The sequence below is a fragment of the Corvus cornix genome, chromosome 2 (genome assembly GCF_000738735.6).
Source record: "Corvus cornix cornix isolate S_Up_H32 chromosome 2, ASM73873v5, whole genome shotgun sequence".
Lineage (NCBI taxonomy): Eukaryota > Metazoa > Chordata > Aves > Passeriformes > Corvidae > Corvus > Corvus cornix.
This window is the reverse complement of record NC_046333.1, coordinates 100,559,302-100,583,033: the sequence shown is the minus strand read 5'-3', so window position 1 is coordinate 100,583,033 and position 23,732 is coordinate 100,559,302. Positions and strand designations below refer to the sequence as shown.

Below are 23,732 nucleotides of genomic sequence, written 5' to 3'. Positions count from 1 at the left end.
GTAGTCCGAATGTCACACCAGGCAATTTGCCTGATGTCTTCAAACTTAATTTTTCTTTCTTTAAAATGAGAACAACATTTTTTCTCCCACCAAAATATTCATCTTGCCTGCTTTAGTGTCCATACAATTAAGTCACTGGGGCAACTAACAGAACCACAAGCTCATCACGCACTCCTTTACTCTTGGTCTGGGTTTTAAACTGTGAAGTCTGCTACTACATTTGCATATATAACTAGCATAACAAGACATAGAAATCATCTGAAGGATCTGAGAGTTGCAGGCAGGCAACACTATAGAAAGCTCTGAGTCCGGGAATTAGAGATTTTAACTTTTAAATAAACGTTTTTCTTCTGTAAGAGAATGAAGTACTTCAAATTAAAAAAGAATTTTGCTATAATGCCTCTAACTAAGTGGTAAAGCTCTCCTGATCACAATGGCATGATTTTCTTCCTTTTGCTCATACAACAATCCTTACCTATGTTTTTCAGATTAAAATTTTATTTCTCATCCAGTAATGAGTCCAAAACATGAAAAACAAATAGTATTCCAACACATTTTCCCCATGCCAATGTTTTAAATGTTACAGGCATAACCATGCAGCTGATTCTCCATAAGTACACAGCGTTACTGTTCAGATGCCCTTTATGCTGTGCAATGGAAGCACCAGACACTGCATGAAGAAACCCAGGTTCAGCACTAGCTTTCTACCAGATCTGAATGACAGCTGACAGAATTTTGAAGCTGGCAGAATTTTGAAGAAAAATTCACAGTGATAAAAAATTTGTTTATTAAATAAAATCACAGCAAAAGTCCTTGAGTACATTCAGTTGGTCAATGAAAGCTAAAACTATTATGATAAATAATGCTGGATGTTATTATTCTGGCCAGCAAAGTTCATTAAGGACATTATTTCTGTCATTGGACAGACATAAAAAAAGAAAGAAGAAAAGGCAAAAGAACTATTTTTCTTGCCTTACTAGTTGTAGATTTAAAGCAAACTCCAACAGCAAGCACTACAAAATTATAAACAAGAACAGCTCTTTGGAAAATTACAAGGCAAAAAGGTGGCCAAGGACCAGAGACAATTACTTCACTGTTTTCAATGCAGTTTCAACTGTGTTTATTTTCATCCATGCCCAGTGAAATGAAACATTTCAGGAAGACTTAGGAATTGCATGGAACTTTCACTCTGAGAATATAAGTGACATACTCACATACTAAAGGACAAGCAACATGCTCAGAAAAACAATGTAATCTGAGATGCTACAAAGTATATTCAAAAGAAAAGTATTGATTCACAATCACCAAATAGTGAAGGAGTTTGAAATATGTAGTCTAGAAGGATACATGCATGTTTTTCTCATCTATGTTCCCTGAAGTAATTGTAAGAGCTTCCCTTCAAAGCAAACAACACATGGCACATCTTCCTAACAAATAGACCAGATGGAGCAACTTGTTTACTATGCAGTGAGTGTTTGCTTCAGATCTACGACAGTAGAAAGAAGATAGCCTGAATGTGTAGGTCACAGGTGAAGCAAAAAGCAACATATGGCAATCCCAAAACCACAATGCAGCCAGAGGAGAGTCTTTCAAAAAACTCTGAAGAAGTAATTCCCATCATTGCCAAGAAGGGAGTAGGTAGCAGGCAGTTTGCATTAGCCAAGACAACCCAATACAAAAAACCACAGAGCCTGAATTATCATCGTGGCAACAGAGAAGAGAGGGGTGCTTTTAGCAGACAGCAATTAAGGATTTGGCAAGCATCTGGAGGAAAGGAAAGGGTGCAAGTCAAAGATAATGCCAGAATCACAGGTCCAGATAACAGAGGAAGATAAAGACACAATGAGAAATATACAGCAGAAAAATAATGAATTCAGATAGCAGTACATCATCCACTAAGACCAACAGAAGAAACAAGCAGAAAAGCAGAGATGTGTGAAAGGACACCTTTGGAGCAGAGTCATCTCAACAACACTGAGAATCATCAAATATTGTGCAGAGGCAGTAACACACACCCGCAAAAGCAGATGATTAACTTTTTGGTTAAGAAGAAACGGAAATAAAGGAAGTTAATGAATGAACTGTAAGATATTTTGAAAGGAGGCAGGAGGAGACTTAGAAGTGAAGGTACAATACAGGTGAGAAACAGGGACTAATAGATGGAAGAGAAAAACTTGTCAGTTTAACAGAGTACCCTTACTTTCTTAAATGAAGCAGGAGTTAATATACTAAGTGTGAACAGCTTGCCTTGTCCCAGTTAGTTATTTAACCTTCACTTCTTGCTCAGGGTGAAGTACTAAAAGCATTACAGGTGCTTCATAATTACCTCTAGTTAATAGAAGAAAGGGCCATGATGAAATACACCCTTAGAATTTAGTCTAATTTTATCTGTGTGTTTAATTTACCCTCTGCATTTCCTTTGGGTAAATAAAAGTATTTTGCTTCACCTGCTACAGCACACAGCAACACTAAATGCTAATCCAAGAGTTCAGCATGGAACATCTTTCTTTCCTTCATGCTATTAAGAAGAAATCTTGGAGCTTGCTTTGTCTTCCCATGATTGACATTACAGACATGTAACTGGCAGACAAAATCAAACAGCTTAAGATGAAAATACTCACACTGGTGGGTCATGGGGAGCACAGAAACTTACCAGTTGCTATAAAGTTCACTTTGGAACAAAAGCTCAAATGAATTGCACTGTGTCAAGTCAAACAAAAGAAAGTACAAAACTAACAAAACCCCCTTTTGCCTCAGTGAGCCCCAAGACCAACTCAGGATCCTCTCTGCCAAAGAAAGCATGCAGTGCTGCACACTCTCACGACTCGACTGCAAATCTTGCTTTGTTTAATGTCTCAACTTCTCAGGTCAAGTGATTTAGATAAAAAACTACATGTTAAGTGTTCATGTGAAGAAAAACATTTAGTCATAGAAGTGCAAAGAAAAAAGATATAGTTATTTGAGTATGTATTAACTAAAACCTAGAAACTAATCAAAAAACCCCCATGTTATTTTCAACAGACTGTTTTCTGCTGATTTGACTGTATGCTAGAATAAGCCTTATGATATTTGAATGCTCAAAGACAGTGTTACAGCGAACTTCTGAACCTGCCCTGTTACTAATCTACTGAAAATGTGTGTCTTACTAAAATTCCAATTAAGCTTTACTCTTTCACTGGGCAACCTTGAGAAATCCTGTGAGGGACACCACATTTCTCGTCCCTTCTCTTGCAATAAATGAAGCTTCTCCATGTTCACAACCAGAGGACAGCAGTTCTTCTTGCTTCCAGCAGAGAGACAAAATAACAGAAGGCAGCAAGAGAGATTGAAGACTAAACAAAGATTAACCACACTGTCTACTTGTTCATTTCCACGTTCATCTGCATTAGGTCAGCTAAAGCTGCATTTCAAAAAATCCTTTCTTACGGCTTTACTTTCCCAAGTATAAATTGCAAGGGGTCCTACACATGTGAAGTATAAAATGACTAACAAGAATTTAAATGTTGAAACATTATCTACTTCATACAAGAATTGTTTAGCTGAACTAGATCAATATTTCTAAGCACATTCGATGCAGGAATGTTAGAATGACTCAATAAGTTATCACTTGAAAGAAGAGCACAGGTGTATTAAACAAAGTAGGTGGGAGCACTCTGAATTCACCTTATTCATAAATTACTATTTTTCTCACTTTACATCTCTTCACATTTTGAAAACAAACTTACTGATACTGTCTTTCAATCCTTACCTCGTGTTCTTAATGGCTAAATTTAAAACAACATGTGCTTTTAAATTGGGAAACCAGCACCTGGTAACTGAACTGCTGAAGTGAAATCAAGTGTTTAGTTGCCTTGAGTTCCTGTCTTCTTTGACCACTGACCAAATTCAAAACTGATTAACAAGCAATTAGGCTATCTTAGCTATGTTAAAATTAGTCATGGACAATAATATATGTTACTGTTGAAATAATGCTGCTTAGATTTTCCAGGAGCTTTATGTTAGAGAGCCTCTAAACCCAGTCACACTGAAATACAAAAAAATGAGACATCAATTAGAAACACACGGACACAAAAAGTCTATTTGAACAACTTTCTCTCTTAAGATGACTTAATAATCCAGTAAGACCATAACACTGTACAAAAGAAACAACAAAAAAAGATCCAGTGCTCTTCATAAAACACCATGAATATCCACTTCAGTCAAAGGAAGCTACTCATGTCCTACCATATCAAAAGCAGAATACGGAAGAAACAATACAGCACAAAATGAATGCAATATTATATTCAGACACTTAATTAGCTCACCAAAGTGCTCCTTGCTCATCTGAAAAAAACCCCAAAACATACTAAAGTCTGGTTTCCCTTGGCTTACCAAAAATCAAATACCAAACTGAACCTATTCAGTACTCCTAAATTCATCACTGCAAGTGTTAAGTGCTGTGTGGACCAAAGTGGTGCAGGGAAAGAAGAGCTGTAAACAACAGGAAATCTTCAGAGACTGAGCTGCTTTGTATGCTTTTCATCTGTCATTCAACCTACATTCTATGTACTTTATTCTCATCACCTGTGCATCTCCTGCACTTCTTATGTTGTGGATGTTGAACTTCTAAGTGAATAGAGAAATGCAGGAATAGAAGGTTTGAGTTGGTGTTTGTCCCCTGCAGATTAAAAAGCCAATGCTATCAGGTCCAACTTGTCACTGAAACTGAACTTACTGAACTCCAGGGTGTATTTTGTCTCAGTTTCAGCATTGCCCTAGGCAAAATCCCTCAAGAATAAACAAAGAACTCCATGCAACCGCACTATCATCCACCTTTATTCATCCACAGAAAGCGTACTCCTTATGTTATTGTGCTTTGACTATTAACCTTCTGGAAATTAGCAAACAAGTAGGAAAACACAGCACCTCTAACAGAAAATTCACACCTAGCAGAGTTCATACACAAACAATGTCATATTATCTCAGAAGCCTTCAAGAGATTTAGCAGATCAGAAATGTAGTTGTGAATTTTGGAGCCTAAAATTTATTTGCTATAAGAAGACCAAAAAAGAAAATAAAGTATGAGACACAGCATTCTTATTTCATACTGATGCTCTAAACTTGTCTTTTATTATATAGAACAACAAAGAAGGACAACACAAAGAGCCACTAAATTGTAGGCACGCAAACAACATCTAAAGCTTAATTTTTTTCTTGCAGTTTGAATGAGCAATCCCATTAGTCTCTTGGTCTGAACAGACAGGCAAACACATCCACTGGCACTGGTTTACTCAAAAAACAGCACCTTAAAGCCAACTGATATGACAGCTATCAATGAGCACATATGATTGCTGCCATAGGTATGCCGCTGATTAGGTGGCTATCTTCTCAAGCACAATTTCATAGACTTTATATAGGAAGGGTTCTGCAAAAACTAAAGAGCTGTAAAAATTATCTTATTCTTCCAAAACTCTGAGTCCTCTTTCAGACTCATATAATCTATAGTTGCAGACTTTTCCATCTCATCCCATGAAAAAAAATAGGCAATTCTGTAGTTACCAAAAGTCAAAAAACTCCACCGAAAACAAGCCCCCAAAACTACCAAAACCCCCAAAACATCAAATAAACATCAACACCACTTAACTTAATGCTCTATGCTCTATTATTTGTGGGTTTTGCAGGCAAAATGTTCCCTGGAAGAGTTCAAGTTACTGTAAGACCTAGTTTTCCACCATCCATTATCTGAAATTGTCGGAAGACCAAAGGCTGAAACTGCCTCTGAACTCTTCCCCAGTCGATTGAAAGGCTTATCGGTGGTATCACTGGAATGAAGATTTCATCATAAATCCTGTGTGACTTCAGGGTGTGTAGATTAATAAAGGCACATTATATACTGCAAAATTACAAAGCCTTTACAAGGAACAGTCGAATTCTCTTAGAGAACTCTGGACAGATGGCAGGACTTGACTATCACTAAATCAGCTTAGTCAAATGCATTATTAGTTCTCCAGCCCAATATTTGCTGTGTATTCCCACTGAAACTGCTGAATGAAAAGGGCAATGTGTCAAGCTTATAGCAAGTAAAAACCAGAAATCCATTTTTGTCCAAGACTCATCTCCACCCAGTGTGCTAGAAACTTATACAAATTATAAAAAACCAAAGCTCCTCTTGAAAAAGCAGCTCATTACAAAACACCAAAGATCAAAACCTAAACTCTACTTTTTTGTGTGTTTGCTATTTAATCAAGTGTCTGTTAAGCTGCTTCCTTGAGACTATGGAGCATTTCAGGAAAATCAGGAGGTCAGACTGACTGACACAGAACCCCCACATCAATGAACAAGCATAATGGGCTTTCAGGTATCTAAAACAACAGGTCCCTCAAAGGCTGGAGTGCAGCTTCTCTGTGAGATAATTCCATCAGCAAGGGATGAGTGATTCACTTATCAGAACTGCCACATAATGCTGAAGCACAAATTAATGCTTGCAAGAAAAGATGCATGATTCTGCTTTGGTTTCTAGAAGGCAATTCTGAGCTCTTGTTAATTTTCCTCTTAAAAGCACACGGAATCAAAAGCTTTCATAGAATTATCAGGTTTGTAACCAAGCATTCACAGAGAAATTTTTTTTTCAGTACATGACGAAGACTTATTTTGATGGAAGTCACACTCATTCATATTTTACTAAAAGAAATGATTCTCAAACATTTTTGCCTGTCCTCTGCGCAGTGACATTTCTTCTCCCTTGTCACCATAAGGTTAATGCTCAGGAAGGAGAACAAAGTGATTATTACTGTGCATGACAAGGATTGTTTGCTGCAGCAATTACTCCTCAATCAGAATCTTACTTTTGTTTACACTCAACACAGATAAAAAAATGAACCCTAGATACTACTATATGCTAAATATACATTTTACACTGCTTGAATTATGAGCAAGTAACACACTTTAATACAGGTGTGGCATGGCTTTTAATGCAAAATTATGACACCTCTTTTGAAATCCTAACATTCTCTGCTATTAAATACCTGTTCTCATTTTCATCTGCATGAGAGAGGTAGTTAATTTTATTTGCATCAATACACTGAACTAACAGGTATATTCTCATTTGTATGACAGGGCACACTCTATTCTTATAACCTGTGTATTTATTTCCCTGAATTATTACCTAAAATACAGTCAATGCTTCGAGTTTCCAATTAAAAGGTTAAAAAAAATTAATTCCACAGACAAGTACTGTGATTTTCACTGTATGTTAAGATTTTTAATAGAGATACGGAGGGCTCATGAATAGAATTTGCATAGTCTCCCTAAAACATTTCTACAATTGATTCCTTCTGTGATTTGACTCGGACTGAATTTATTCACCGTTGTTTGGGACAGGCTATTTAATTCCCTCCTGGACTCTTAAACAACGTGAGAGGTTGCGTGTCTCCGTGCTAGCACACATCCTGGTTAACTGCATTAATCACACACAACAGGCCTGTGCTCAGTTAGGTGGGTCTTTTCAAACAGATGGCAATTAAACCCTCCTACATATGAATCACTTTGCATTCACAGAATACTTTCTATATGAGCACTAAATATTTACCAATGAGGCTGGCATATTTTATATAATTTCACCACCTCGGCTGAGATGACTGAGGAGCGCTATCGTTATGTACATAACAGAGTTATAGGCAGGTGCAGATTAAACAAGGTCACCTTATTCCTTACTCCCATCTTCCTATTACAGCTATGGCACCTGGACTCTGAACTTGACACACCACTCACATTGCTGGCTTGAAATAAAGGGCGTAGCAATTCCGGATAGTTTACAGGATGTTTTGCAAAAAAAGTTATGATGGTGATTAGTTAAGATTTTAAGAAGTTTCCCACATATCCTAGTATGGTCATTTAGGCCACACTCTCTTCCACAGGAACCAAAAAGTGAGATGAGCTGTCTCTGCTGAATTCCTAGTTCTGAAAAACACCAACATCATCAACTTTAAGTCGAATGCTGCAACCCCAAAGGAATTTTGGAGGAGGGAAAAGCCACTGACTCCACAGCCTCCTTCAAAATGACAAAGAGAAGAGTCAATATCCTAATGGTCACAGTGCTGCTTATTAGAGACATTCTAAAATGAAGCCTTTGTCTCACGGGAACCTCCAATCTGCTTTTCTACTATCAACAAATACATTTTTAGAAGATCAAAATTAGAAAACTCTTTTCCCATGAAAGATGAAATACAGCATATTGAACTGACTCTTACTATATAATTTCATTTGAAACAAAAACACTTCTACTTTCCCCAAATAAGTATTTTATGTTTTGTTAAAAATATTTTAACAGTGGTTTATTATCTGTATTTTTAGTATTAGAGCCTTTGATTACCTTCCTTTTAAAAAACACAAAGCAAAATTGTAAACAATATTTAGTATGCAAAGCACATGATACACTAGATTATAATTTTTAAATAAGGCACTAGATTTGTGAACTGAGATTTTACAAATCCTGAAACAAAAGCAGGATGTGTTTGCTTAAACCAAACCACACAAAGCAATAAAATGTGCCTACTTCCAGTTTCTGTACTTCCATCTTTTATGAATTCCTCCTTACACTGTATCCTGCAGAAAGGACATTTAATACTTGAAAAAATCTGGATAGCCTTAACATTTTACTACTTGTAGTTGAATTAGCTGACCTTTCATTTTGTCTTTATAACCAGCCATCATCATGCACAGTTTGTCTATGAATAAACCACTTGGTAACAGCACTTTGTCACCTTCACATATATTATTGATGAGAAAGCTGACAACCCGCCTATTAAGATGCTCCACTTGTCCCATCTCCAGGCTCAGCCTGAGGTACGGATGGAATAGTTGAAGTGAAAACTCAGTTTTACATTTCAAAGAAAGTTCAAAGGCAGTGAGAAAAGGCTGCCCTGTAAAGGACACAGAAATTGTATTTATTGCTGGAAAAGTTTTATTGAGTAGACTGTATTATCTACTCTGTATGATAATAAAAATCAGACCATGAGTCCACATCTTGTTCAACTAGATATTCTACTTAGTTTTGCGTTCAGTCTTGGATTTAATCTATGAATCTGACAAATCAAACAATTACAACACTAATCACAGCTTAGTATCAAAAATACAGATTCAAATAATGGTCAAGATATAAACCAAGCAGATTCAAGTGGATTTGTGTTTCTATTGTTACCCCAGAAAGACATATAACAATATTTCTTGGGCCCCAAAACATTGCCAAGGTGATAAATTAAAGGTCATATCAAAAGTACCTGAAATCAGGATGCCTTTAAATGAACAAACCCTGAGATCACTTGCACTCTCTGCTTCCATCCAAATTCTCACATTGCCAAAAATCGCCAAGCCATTCCATAAACACTAAGTATTTATTCCATCACCTATTAGTCCTTTCTAAAGTAAGTATAACAAAGTAATTTATCCAACAGAAATTACCTAAATTAAATATTCTTTAAAATACCTATATGTTTTAAAGAGATTTGTATCAAATGAGATTACATTGGCTGTATAGCAAATCTTTAATTCTGGTTTTGAAAAACCACACAGCCTTTCTTTCCTGTATTTTTGAACATGAGACTAAATATCCCATGTTAAGACACACTTATCAGCTGCCAACGAAAATCGTAAATACAATACACAGCACAACTTTGCAATGATAACTCCACACTGTAAGTATACTACATCTACTCCATAAGTTAATGAAAAAGAGCTAAATCAGCACTAACCAAGAACACAAAATACTTCTCTTACCTCCATTTCTGTGCAGTATAAACGGTCCGATTTATCTGTAAGAAGAAAAAAAAGTTTTCAGATTAAGTAAGAGACAGTGGGAGAATAAAACTAAAAACATGAGTCACTTCTCTTTTTTGAGTAATTACCAAGTATTCTTTGTCTTACTTGAATCACACATTTCAATAATGTTTTTATTATATATGCATCATTGTATTAACAACAAGAAGGCCCTACCCTTTTTATTTGGATCCTTCACAATACTTGATCTTAAAAAGACGTGTCTTTACTGCCTGGCTTCATTATTTAAATCATATGATTGATGTTTGGCCATGGAGGGAACATGAAAACATGTTGGCTTAAATTAAGCAGTAGCAAATAGTTATTTCAAGAGAATAAGCAGCATTAATTCATAAACTAGGGAAAAGCCACTGTTTCATCTGATACTTCTGGGATTTCAAAGAGTTCAACAGAAACACGAAGTTCAAGCAAATTAAAGTTAAAACATTACTGTACTATTTTTGTAAGTCCTACTCGTCAATTCTTGCATTTCCTCCAAGTCCAGAGAAATCACTTTGGAATTTGTATAATAAAGAAAAATTAAGTTTCTGAATTGTTTCATTAAACAGAAATCTCAATTTTCTGAAACACAAAACAGTTTTATACCAAAGTGGCTTGACAGCTTGGCAAAAAGAAGACTGAAATTTCACAGCACATTAGGAAAGTATCATGTCACTAAAAGCAGCAAGTTTATAATTTTGTATTAATAATCCTTATTAAAGTAGAGTGAAGGAATCCTGACAAGATGATTTCCTTCTGGAAGAAAATGTATTCAAGAAAGTTAAGAATTCCACAGAAATCTATCCATTTGAAAGGGGACCTCCCAAAACTTTAATTTCAAAACACACAGATATCAAATTTTAGCTTCATTGCATTCACATGGCTGGTTTAGAATTTGCAGCTTTGGACTCAACAGCACAGAGCCAACAAAACACATTACATAATTTTGAGACTTCATGTACTCAAAAACTAGAAGAGGATGCATTCACTTGACTGTGCGTACTCTGAGAGTGCATGTTCAGGTGATGATTAGGAAGGATTTACTGCAGTAGTTCAGAAAAGCCTGTGATTTGTATCCATAACTGGAAGGACTATTTTATCAGACTGGCTGACAAGCCCAAGGAAGCTCAACCAACTGGCTGGCACAATGTTTGCACAGAGAAGTGATTGCACTGACTTCATATGACAAATGTGAACGGCATGCAAAACACTCAGCTCTGGGGAAGAGTCACCTGCACAGAAAAAAACTAATTTTTCATACTGAACTAGTCACCTTCCTTTTGAAACTAAAGGTTAAACACGTCCTGAATGAATAGGGAACACCCTCCTAAAAGAGTGAAAGTTGTTTACTTTCCTTTTGAACTGTTGCCAAAGCAAGCTGAATACTTAGCACTGGTGTCTGACTTCAAAAGCAAGAGCAGAAGAGTGACTTAAAAAGGCTTTTGCATCACATTTTGTCTTTTCAAAAGGACTGGTACCTCTGGTTCATTCACTTTCAGATCCACATAATAAATTTCTGGTGTTTAAAATGGTAACATTCACGTGATCGTTACAAACTATAAACAGGAGAAAGGTACTGAGAATGTTTTTTAACTGCTACAATTATTAGCAGATTTATTAATGTTAGGGGTTACTTTTGTGAAATCAAATGACAGATGACTAAAACGATGTATCTTTATGATACAAGATAGCACAAGATTAATTCAGAGAAATGTAGTCAAGACAGGAGAAGAAAAAAGCACATCCTGTCTTTCAGAAGACGGTACTTTTAAAAAAAAATTAGTACTTCATTAAAAGGTGCTAATTTTAAACCTATAGCAATGCAATTAATACAGAAGGCCACCAATGTTTGCAATCACTGATAATTTAAAATATCTGGACTTGCATCTCCTATGGTCTGAGAGAACAGGAGCCAAGCTGTCCTCTAGATCCTCTGAGTAGCACCAAGTACTCATTGCTTCACCTCATAGCAGTGCTGAGATCCTATAAACATCCGTTTAGCAGAAGTCCCAAACAATTCCTGAAGCAGAGAAAACAAATAAATCAGTCCAGACTAAAACAAAAAAGACAAAACTTGAATTTCTGAAAGTAACAGCAAGAAGCTTATCTTCAGCTCCTTTGATAAACTTCCATGATAGCTGCTCCCCAAGGAAAAGCACTCAAACTCTGGAAATTTCCCTTAGTTCATTTATGGTACTATCAAAATTTACTACTGCTTTCAGAGCAAATCATAACTCATTTTTTATTCTATTATTAAACTCAACTATTTATTCCTACTTATACCAGTATTGTCATGAGTCCATGCGCTGGAGCAAGAAGGGGGAATAACAAGTGTCTCATGCACCCAGACAGTAACCTAGCTGGTGCAAGCTACTGAGTTACAACATTTTAATATACACTGCATTATGGTAATTATTAACCATACCATTCCATATGCCTCTGTACCCTGAGTCCAGCTATACACTGAGCAGATTTCCCAAAGCTATTTGCAGTCACTTGTGGACTCTCTCCATCAGGAATTTACTACATTTCTGAAGAGATCATTAACAATACTGTTAATGCACTTACATGCATCTATCAAGACTGAAATGAATTTGCTTTTATATGGCCCCTGCAAGCCAATTTATTTATACTGACTGGGAGTAGAAATTTCTTCTCTCTTCAGCTGACATGACTGAAAAAGCAGTAACTCATAAATGTAGCCTAAGGGTCACACTTCCTTCATTTGCACTGGGAGAAAGAAAAAATTCCCCATAAGTCATAGAACAGTCTCTGCAAGCAGGATGAAGTGCTTCTCTGGTAAACAGGTGAAGCCTTAAAAAACTATTTCAGCTGCTGCTTTTTAGCATAAATGCAGGCTTCTCCAGACTTCAGAACCATTCGACTAGATATTCATCTGTGCAGCATTTTTACCACTCTTACTGCCTAAAACTATTCCACAGTATTCCACAGTAATCTCCCATGACAGCTTTCAAATAGAAGTTAATGCATTCATTACTAGTAAACAGCATAACTTTAACTGCCAACTTCAGTTTATACACAAGCTACAGTTTGGAAAATTAGAGCATTTTTCACTCTCAGCTTGTTGAAATGCAAAAAATGAACAGTTTTTGCAAGAAGGAAAGTGACTTACTTTGGAGGTTTCCTGTATTTCCAAAAACAATCTCCAGAGGGACACATTTGCCAGAAAAAAAAAAATAAAAGAAACCCCAAACCTTCACATTCATTTTTTGTTCTTCAAAATTTCTATTGGAAAATCATTCTTCTGTCAAACCCTCAGCAAGAGGAGTCATGATAAACTTTCCTCAAGCACTGTCTCATCCTTCAAGGAGGGAGCTCCCTGTACTACCAGTGGTAAGAAGCACACATTTAAGACTGAGTTTTAATAACAAAATAGTTAACTCAGTATGTTAGAATGGACTGACACAGGGTATTTGTAGGGCAGCACGTGGCATGTGCCAGCCCATCTGCACTCCTCTATCTGAAGAAAAATCAAGCTACAGGGTTGACTTTAGTGAAGTGACACCACAATCATATGGCCACTATTTCAGCTATAATCAGCTGCTCTAAGAGCCCTGCAGCTCAGAGCGTCTCCCCAGCCTTCCTCAAGTGTCTCAGACTCCTCCGCTCAGATCCACAAGCATTTCCTTCAAGACAGCTTCTTCCAGAATTGAAATGATAAGCACTGATTCTCTGGCAACAGTGTGGCTGATGCACACATTGGCAACAAACCTGGAACTCCTTTTGTGTTAAAGATTAATATTATAATTAAATGTCACAGCCCACTTCTACAGGTTTGGAGTGAAATCAAGCTGGTGTGGCTACAATAACAAAACTCAAGTTGCCTGCAGAAATGACAGACTCAGCCTGTATGTACTGGAGGACAGTGGAAGAGGAGGATGAAGAAGAACATAAGGATTAAGCTAAGGAAAGGGAGCAAGGAAGAACATGAGAGTCACTAACTCAAGTTCCTTCAGTTGAACGGTCTTTAATCATGCCCCCCAAATTAACAATAAACTGAATTTGTATTTGCTTTCTAATTTTTACATCAAGAGGCACTGTAGCTACAAGAGTGAGCTTTTCTTTGCTCTTAAGAGAATGAGGACTCCTCAAGTAAAAAAAAAAAGTAGTTCAGGTTCACATTTAAACATCAAATTGCAGAAACTGGAGTTTTGGCAACTTTGGAATTACCAAAACCTGGAGATTTTGTAACTAATCTAAAACCGATCAAGTCAGTTACCAAAAATGACAAGTTCATCAATACAAGAGTCAAGATGAGCACCAATGAAAGGAAAGGCGATGAAAGAAGCAAGCAAAGGTAATCATGCAACAGAAGGAAAAGAAATAAATATGCAAAGAATGGGATTTGTAATTAAATGAAGGGAGAGGAAAATACTGATGTAGGAGGAGTGAGCCAGGCTGAGGACAGACAGTGAAAACTTGTATGATAAAAAGAAACAGCAAAAAAAGTGAAAAAGACAGAGACAAATAAAGGCAAAGGATATCTTAGGAGTAAGACACATCAGGATGCAGGGAAGAAAGTCAAAAAGAGTGAGAATATGAGGAAGTGGAAGGAAGCAGACAGGATTAGGAGAGGTAATCAGAGACCCCTCAAAGCAGGAAGCACAGAGACCCAAGCTCTTAATAAAAATACTTAGGCTTTGAGGATCAACATATCCTTCCTTTAAACTGTAATTAGAAGGTAAAAAGAAATGGGATGACGTTTTAGAGCTTGTGGCTTTTTGGATATGACTCATGATTTCTGTATCAGACTACAGCTGATGACTTAGTAATTATATGTCCCATTTTTCTGCTTAGGAAAGGAAAGAGAAAGAAAATATAAGGAAAATTCTTAGAGAGGTTTCTAAACCAATGGCAATCAGGACTTTCCTTCCCCGTGCCAGTCTTTTTTCATGCCTCCTTTTTTCTTCATTCAACACAAAGTTACTCCTCATTTTGAACAGTCATAAGCAATCTTTTTGTCTATTGCACAAAGCAAGGGTAATGACTAAGAGGTCTTCTGTGCTAATACCCTGTTAAATTTTGTAATAAAAATATTTTAAATTACAAATTAACAAATCCATGCTACCTTAGTGCTACCTCCTAAGATATAATTAAATGGTTGCTCTTTGTCTTGTCTCATTTCTATTCTGCACAAGGCTGTGATCAACATATGATTTTTCTGTGTTCCACTGCTCACTCTCTTTAGCAAACCTGTAAGTTTTCCTAGGGATCACATAAATTTTTGTTACCCTAAGACAAATACTGTGATAGTTCTGCATCTCCAAATGCTGCTGAACTCCATTCAGAGCTGCCAGTCTCTTCTGTAGATGCTTAAATACAGACACTGCACTCACTCTCCTCTGGCCTGATATCAACCCTTCCCCAAAAAAGTGTGAATTTGCAGAGTTCATGTGTCTTGATTTTTATTTTTTAAAATTTCTGTTTCTCTGATCATGTTCTAATTTTTCCTGGAGCTACCCAACTGCCTGCTCATTCAACAAGTATGCGTGCTCCTGGCAGAACTGTGACTGCATTCAAGTCATCAGCAGTTTTTACCCATAATTTTTGATGGATCCAGAATTTCAAGCAGGTAACAGCTTTTCTAAACTGATAACTCAGCACTACTGCATCTGTTAAGAACTGTCACCAGCTGTTAATAAACTCTCTCAAGTAAATGAAAAAGGAGTTCTCTTAATTGTTCTCTACCTCAGCTATGTCTTTGCAGTCTTGTATTTACACTATACAAAGTGACTCATCTCCTTTTGTTCCTCTTAAAGTGCACAGTAATAAAACACAGTAATGCAATCATAGTTGCATGTGTCATGCAAGCTGTTTTAAGGTTTTATAAGGAACAGAGCAATATTTCTCCTTTTTGGATCTGATGCTGTAATGTGATAAACTAATTCAGAAACAAAGAGTACACACTCTCCAGTTTCCTTTTAACAGATACTACGAAAAAGCTTCTCCACTTCCATAAAGATATGTTAATTGCCAACATGGATCCAGGATGTTACGTACCTTTAATCCTCTTGTCACCTGCAACATTCCTACTGCACTCTTGGCAAACACACTCACGCTTGGGTAAGACTCATCCACAGCTCTGCTGCTATGCAGGTCATTTGCACTGCCTGTCGCTCTGAATCATCCTGTTCAAGGCACTCTCTTTCTCTCTCCCCCTCTGTCACATCATACTCTGCTACTGTCTTCATTTCCAAAGCTCCTCTTGTGCTCCCCCAGTCCCACCCATCATCTCTCACTGGGCACTGGGGGGTAAACTATGACCTCCAGCCAGTCCTGAAGCTGGACTCCATTATCTATTTCCCTCCCCCCCCCCAAAAAAGCACCTTTGTTCTTTCTCCTGCAATGCCCCATAGGGACATGATATTAACTCTCTGCAACATTACAGCAGATGTCTCATTTTTCACTCTTCTCTTCAATTGCTGTTAACAATGACAACTAAAATTCCATTTTCCTTTCTACAGCAACATTTTTACTACATTAGCCAAGAAAACCTCCGTTAAAGTACAAATGTCTTATCTTTTACTTTAAGTCATTATTAATTTCAGGACCCCACAATTCCTCTAAGTTCTTCTTTCAAAGTTCAATGTTTTCCTTAGGAACAAATGCAGTTTTCAGACAACACCAAATCGGACTTCATTTGTTCACTGCATACTTCCCATCTTCAACATTTCTCCATACAAATATAGGTAACTAAGGTCACTTATCCCTGTTGGCAATTTCCTTCCATTTCTTTTGTGCAGGCATTTGAAATACACACTTTATTTTTAACCAAATACATCATTTTGTTATGCTGAGATCTTTTCTTTACTTATTTTGTCCTCCCCCACCAGAGCTGCCTACATTAGAATGCCCAGCATCTGCTGATATTCACAGAGAGCCCATGTAACCCCCCAGTGCACGGGATGCATCCGCATAAGCCATGACTGGAAGCCTTCCAGTTCATGCTTACGTACTGGGAACCACACTGATGACAGAAAGCCTGGCATAAATAAGGCCTAAGCTTTCTCTCTTCCACAGATCAGTAGAGCATGAAGAGATAAAACCATCAACTCACCGAGGCTCCTCTCTGCTGTCTAGTACTATTTTTTTCCTACCTTGATTTCCAATATTAAAATACCTATATAGGTATCTATCTTAAAATTCTTGCACAAAAAAGTGAGGCTCAATACATCGAGACTTACTGTTTTAAAATACAGATGTTTCTGAATACCCTTGAATTAAATTTGAATTCTGAACATAATTAAGTCCTCATCCTAAACTATTTATTTTAGCAGGATTCATAAAAACACCTCTTTCAAAATTTAAATAGCAAGAAAGGCTGCTCCCATCCATCATCTTTAAAAAGGGTCAACAAAATTAGAAGAAAAATGGCAGTACATTAATTTTCCTCTAAAAATCATTCATATTTTTCCTCAGTGCTCCAGCAGGGACTGACAGATAAGAATGTCTTCATGCACACAAGTTGAATTTGCATCTATTCGTCCTGTTTCTCCACTCTTGCCTTCCAAAACCTGGGCACACAAGGATGTAAGAGGGACATGGAAGTCATTAAAACTGCCAAGACAACATAAACTATTCTTCACCAACATGTCTCACCCTGAGCCCTCCAAGTCCTGTGAAAGCCACCATGCAGTCAACTTTTCTGTGATCTTTTTTGATTCAAAGCCAGAATACTCCATGCATTATGCCCTCCTGCTGAACCCCTGGCAGATTTCCAAGAGAAAAATCTGCATAGTACTTGCTTCTGGTAAGACCAGCAGTAATTTCCCTGCGTGCTTTCTCTCCTAGGGCTGGAGGATGAGGCAAAAGAAGGGCCACTGACACTACCCACAGCTCAGGGTCTCGGGAGGGAGAGGGAAGGCCGAGGAGCGCCACGTTCAATGCCAGCCCTCAACAGCCAACGGCTGGAAGTGAGCCCGGCTCGGTGTTCAAAATACCCATCCTTGCCACTTTCCGAGATCCCCATGGCTGTTCCTCTTCAGGAGCTCAGTGCAATGCCCAAAGTCTGTGGCTGCCTTTGGTGAGACAGGGATCTGGCACCAGCAAAACACGCAGGGAAAACCCGCATTTTACCAAGCCTGCTCACCCCCAAAATTGTTCTGTGGGAAGGAAGTGGTACAGCCCTTGCACTGAAAAGCAAGAGCTCCTTATCCTGCTTGCAGCAATGACACAACCCCAATGAAACAGCCTCCTGCGTCCTTTGGTATCCTGGGCATGATGTTGATTGCCAGCTCTCGTGAGGGTTTTCTGCTCCTGCATCTATCATTTCATTATTGCTTCAAGTTTATAAAAACACGTGTAAATGTGGTTCTGCAAGAAGAGAGCTTGGAGGAGTCAAACCACGTGTTTACCCCAAACATTTTAGCTCATTCAGAAGTTATTTTTTATTGCATCTGGCACTTTACTGGATGCCACCATTAGCTCTTTTCGGATAAATTGCAAGTAACAAAGACTGCTGAAGTACCCAGTAGTTAAAATATATTCTACACTCTATCTCCAATTTCATCACGGGTATTTCAAAGCAACCCACACTTCTCTGGTATTTAGATGTCAGACAATGAACCATACTAAGACAACCACAGTGCGCTTTACTCTTTTTTTGCATATTCATGCATAATCTTTCTTTCTTACTTTGGTTCTGGAAAAGCAAAAAGGTTTCAACTGCTCGGTAGAAGTATCACTTCATGTGCATCTCTAGAGCAAACTCTGTGACATGGCTGCGTTTGCTCCTGACTCGCCCTAGCCCCACTGACAGGCGTGACTGATCACACCGCTCGCCACAATCCTGGACAAAGCCCGAATGTTCACTACCCAAAGACATCATTCTTCAGGGATTCCTTTATTTGCCTACACAGGATTCTGTTGTTTACTAAAACAGAAACTAACAGCCAATATTTGTTCCTGTGAATTATCCAAACCTATGCACCAACCTACACCTATACATTTTTTATGTATTGCTAGAACAAAACAGCTTTACAGCTCACAGCGTTAACCCGCAGAACCCCTATTGCTCTAACAAACCTCCTGACACAGGCATTTAAATCTAAATTGTCTGAAATACAAAGGCAGGAAAACAATTAGCAGGAATCCTTCCTGATCCTCCTCTTGTCAGGGATTCAGGTGATATCAATGGTGACATGAAAACGGGTGGCATTTTCATCCTTCGTCTTTTTACTTCTATTTAACCAAAACCTTCTATTTTTTTTCCAAGATAACAAAATATTAATAGATCACACAGATAAAACTGGAAAGATCTGAAAATCAGTCTCTGGTTTTGTTTAAGGACTGGGATTCAACTCCAAGGGCATTTTTCTGACCTACTATCAGTGAAACTCATCTCTTTTCTATCTCAAGGACATTTTTCTTCAATTTCTATGTATTGCTACTCAGAATTTCAAGTATTGAGCATGAACCGGAAAACTCTTTCACAAGAAACTGCTTTGGAAAAGTACCAGCAGTTTCTACATAATCAGTACTTCTTTTTAAGACAGCTTTAATTTGTATCTTGAAAGGAAAATTACTGTGACCATACAGCTTCAGGGCCTGTGTTAAGTTGTACTGCTCCCCAGGCCACAGCACCAGGGTACTGGTTCTTCCTAAGCTTTCACTGGTGCTAAGAGAATACCGGAGCCTACAAACAAATACCCATTCCAGAGGCTCAAGCTGTAACTGGCTGAGGAAGCTCATTAATCATCACCCAAAGAGAATGAGCAATAAGGAAAAAAACTGGAACAGCTCAAAAGATACCAACGAGAAGCAAGCCTTCTGTCAGCTCCTCAATATTCATATAGTGAATTCCCAATATTCGCTGTATCACATATAGGACAATTTCCAGTGAAAACCTGCTACAGGTTTCACAAATCAAAGAACACACAAAATCCCTCATGAAAGCTTGGAGGCTGAGTGGCCTCTATTTCCGATGTCTGTTCAAAGTTAGGTAGATGAGAAAGGCCAGGAGCAGGGAGAGGACCCCAGGAGAAATCTTGCCTCTTTTCAAATCCAGGCACCTACCAGCCTGCGGCTGATGGAAAAGCGGGTTCACCGAGCGTGTTTTAGGAATGGACAGCTGGCAGAAAAATCGCCGCCTCCCCTTTTCTATTATATGCACTGGAGGGGGTACTCTCCCTGGGATAGCTCCCGCCTCCTGCTTTCCTGGGAGGTCTTAGCAGACTGGTTACCTTTGTTTAGATATATATACACACTCTCCTAAGATTCCCAAGATAAAAGCACACACTTGTGGTGCTATACAGAATAATACATACACTAATAAGGTGAAAAAAAGAAGAAAAATAGACAGGGCTGGAATATTAAAAAAAAAAAAGTCATCCATCCAAAAATTTAAATGTGGTATCCACATACACAGGTTAGCACATGTTGACTAAAACATTTTCACAGTAAAGCTTTAGCATAAACTAAATGTGCTGGATATCAGTGAGGGGCCTGAACTTTATACCCAAGTATATTCAACACTCTCCTACAGCCAGTAAAGATATACTGTAAGAGGAAAGAGGGTAAATCCACCAATAGCAAGGAAAAAAAGCAGCAAAAGAAAGAAATACATAGTAAACTAACGTATTTCCTACAGTAGGAAAGAGAAAAGAAAAAGTCTTGATGTCATCTCAAAAAACTATAACTAAAAGCAGCACACAAGATGAAATACAGAACTCTTCAATGTGCTTGTGACATGCAGATACCTTGGTCAGGAGAGCATTTTCCTGGAATTTCTGGGTCTTGATCTGGCATTTAATTAACATTACAAAGCCCTGTTTTTTAAAACGATTTTAAAAGCACACCAGATCACATTTAAATGGAAGTCGTTATTAGACTCATTACAATTGCAGAACTAAATTAGGTCACTTCTTCCACTAAATATATTTTGATATTTGCATGTACCACTAGCTCCAAACTGGATTAGTGCAAATCTCTGCCAAAAGACTTTTCAGACAGGCACTGTATCAAAAGGCTTCATTAAACTGTAACACCAGGCATAATATTCATGCTCTAAATGCTGAGGGCTCCATTAATCCCATTTTGTGAATTTACCACTGCCTTCTGATTCACACAACTTTAAAATGCCGAAGCCTCTGTCTTCCCGGAAAATTCTGTGACGTTGAACGTGGACTAGGCTGATACTGGGGAATACCATCATGTATGTGATAACCGACCGCATCCCTCTGCTGCCCATCTTTGATTGCGTCTCAGAAATCGAGCTTTACTTACAACAAAAAAATACTGCTTTCCACATTCAAAATCAGAAGCTTCGAAAGGCTGAGAAACAGACATGCGCCCTCGTTGTTCTTTCCAATGCAAAATACGCTTTCCTGGGTATTTTAACGAAACAGATGGTAGGTGCTAAGCCCCTGTACACGGCTTTCTCGCTTACTTAGTGTCAGCACACATCTAAATGGATCTACTTCTAATGGGTGCCTTTTGATGCCAAACCGTTCCGGGAGCCCCTGCGGGATGCACGGCACGGCCGGAGGAACCCCAAGAGCGGGGAGCCCGCAAGAGCAGGCGCTCCCGGTGTGCGGATGACACGGGGTTGATCACGCACCAGGAGAGACGACGCAATTATAAAACACTGAACCCGCATTCGCCTGGCCGTGCCCGCACGCAGGCGATCGCATCCCAGGCGACGGGCCCTACCTTTCCACGCAGGGCACCGAGATGCTGCAGGGACACACACACAACACGCACACACACGCAGACCTCCCACGGCCCCCGGCACGACCGAGGAGCCGAGAGCTCGCCCACCGCGACCCTCGGGCGGAAAGGACCGTCACCTCCCGGACAAAGGCTGACGGAGACGGGCGGCCGCCCGCGCCCGACCCCCGGCTGCTGCCGCCAGGAACCGCGCGGGGTCGGCGCCGGCGGCGGCCCCCCGGCCTTACCTGCGGCGGGCGGGGGCGGCCGGTCGGGCTCGTCCTGCTCCAGGGTGACGGCGCCGTCCCGCCAGACGCGGAGCTGCGCGGCCGCCGCCCCCAGCCTGGCGGCGGGGGTCTCTCCGCGGCGGGCGCGGGCGCGCAGCGAGGCGCAGCACTGGTAACACACGGCCCACGCCTGCTCCTCGTTGATGGGCTGGTTGTAGAGCCGGAGGATCTCCTCCAGCAACAGTGCCTCCGGCTGCCCGCCGGACCCGCCGCCGCCGTCCTCCTCCTCCTCGGCGGCCGGGCGGGAGGCGCCGGGCTGGGGCTCCATGCCCTGCGGCCGCCGCGGTGCTCCTCGCTCAGTGACCGGCTCCGCGGCCGCGGCAGCGGCTGCTGATGCTGCTGCTTGCGCTGGTGCTGCTGCTGCTGCTGCCTGTGCTGCTGCTGCCGCCCGGTCCCGCCGTGCTCATCCTCTCCGCCCCGCTAGTGCCACCAGGCCGCCGGACGGACAGCCTGGCGCGCGCGGCAGGCAGCAGGAGCCAGGAAACAGGCAGGAGTCAGGAGGAAGGCAGGCACAGGATCGGCGCCCGGTCCGCCCGCTGCCGCTGCCGCCGCCGCAGGGGAAGCGACAGCTCATAGCAACGCAATGGCGTCCTCGTCCTCGCCCGCCCCCGCCGCGCGGCGCCGCCCCTGCCGCAGCGCCCCCTGCCGGCGCGGCCGCCATGGCGCGCGCGGGTAGGGACGCGGCGGTATTCCCTCCAGGGCCGCCACGGCAACCTGCGCCTGGATCGCCTTCCGAGGCGCTCGGCTTCCACCTCTGACGGAGACACGGACAGCGATTTGGTGCACTTATCCCAAAGCCCTCGGGTGTTGGTAACCACCATCCCCAGAAACAAACAACTCCCGGCGGGACGCAGGATGACATTCCCTGCACCCCCAAGCGTTAAACACTGACACCAACCCGCACCATCACGGATATAGTGAAACATATTAGCAGGTCCCCGCTTTCACGGCAGGAGGGCGAGTGGCTTTGAATTCCAGGCTCTGCCCTCACAAAGCAAACGCTTCCTCCGGGAAAGTTCCATCCTCAGCAGCAGCAAGCTGGAAGCGTCCAGGGTACACAGAGAGGCTAGCAGAGTTGAACCAGCCCAAACTGGAAAGGGAACAACAGGGGAATCGTCTTCCAAGCAGCTGGGAACTTGACATCCCTGCCCCTGAACACACCTGGGCACCAGAAGGGCACGGCCCTGCATGCCAGCTTCGCCCCAGGCAAACGAGCACTTTCTCGCAGAAAAACATCAGACTACACAACCTGGAGCTCACACCGAACACGCGGCGTTTCTCTCTTTAGTGTTCTACCCCTCACATGTTAAAGGAAACGAAAAATCTCCGGTTCGCACCGGCTCCACGGGGACCCGGGAAGGTGTGAGGGACAGCGCTGGGAGTGCCCCCTGCCGTACAGGAGCGGTACTGCCCCCGGCGCCGGCCCCAACCCGCCGGCTCCTCTCTCCCATTCCACTTCCAGCTCCCCTCTCCCCTTTCACTTCCAGCTGTACTGAACGCCGCTGCTGTTTTCCTCTTTCCTCTTGTGTAACATACAGCGGCGCATATAAGACGCAACTGGTACTTAAATAACGCTGTTAAATTTGGCGATATTCACCATGCAATATGATCCAGCCTTTCAAGCTACATTTAGATACAATTAAATTGGGGGAGAAAGTGTACTTGTGAAGCTTTCATCAGCATCCTGTATGCTGTGTAATAGCTAAATGAATACATTTTGATCTTTCAGGTATCAAAAGAAAGATAACACAAAACCAGACTTGTAAAGTTAGCAGCAGGGCCAGCAAGCACATAATGTACTAATTAGAGTCCTAAATTTAAAAAACCTCAGTGCTGCCGTAGGAAGCATTTAACACTTCTAAAAAAAAAAAAAAAGGACAAAAATGGTGTCACACTGCCACACTGCTGATTAAATGTACATGCAAAATGCCAACATTCACTCCAGCTGAATGTGTTCCAAGCTTCTCTAGGATAAGGTAATTTTTT

At 40.5% G+C, this 23,732-nt stretch overlaps 1 protein-coding gene across 1 annotated transcript in view; it reads right to left on the bottom strand.

Annotated features, from left to right (window-relative positions):
• The window catches only part of SPIRE1 (spire type actin nucleation factor 1), a 128,190-nt gene extending 105,878 nt beyond the window's left edge, over positions 1-22,312 (bottom strand). Inside the window, 3 exon segments of the mRNA XM_039570516.1 lie at positions 9,754-9,788; positions 21,708-22,084; positions 22,086-22,312. Of these exon segments, the coding sequence (XP_039426450.1) occupies positions 9,754-9,788; positions 21,708-22,084; positions 22,086-22,153 (480 nt within the window). The 5' untranslated portion in view covers positions 22,154-22,312.
• Between the last annotated feature and the right edge of the window lie 1,420 nt (positions 22,313-23,732).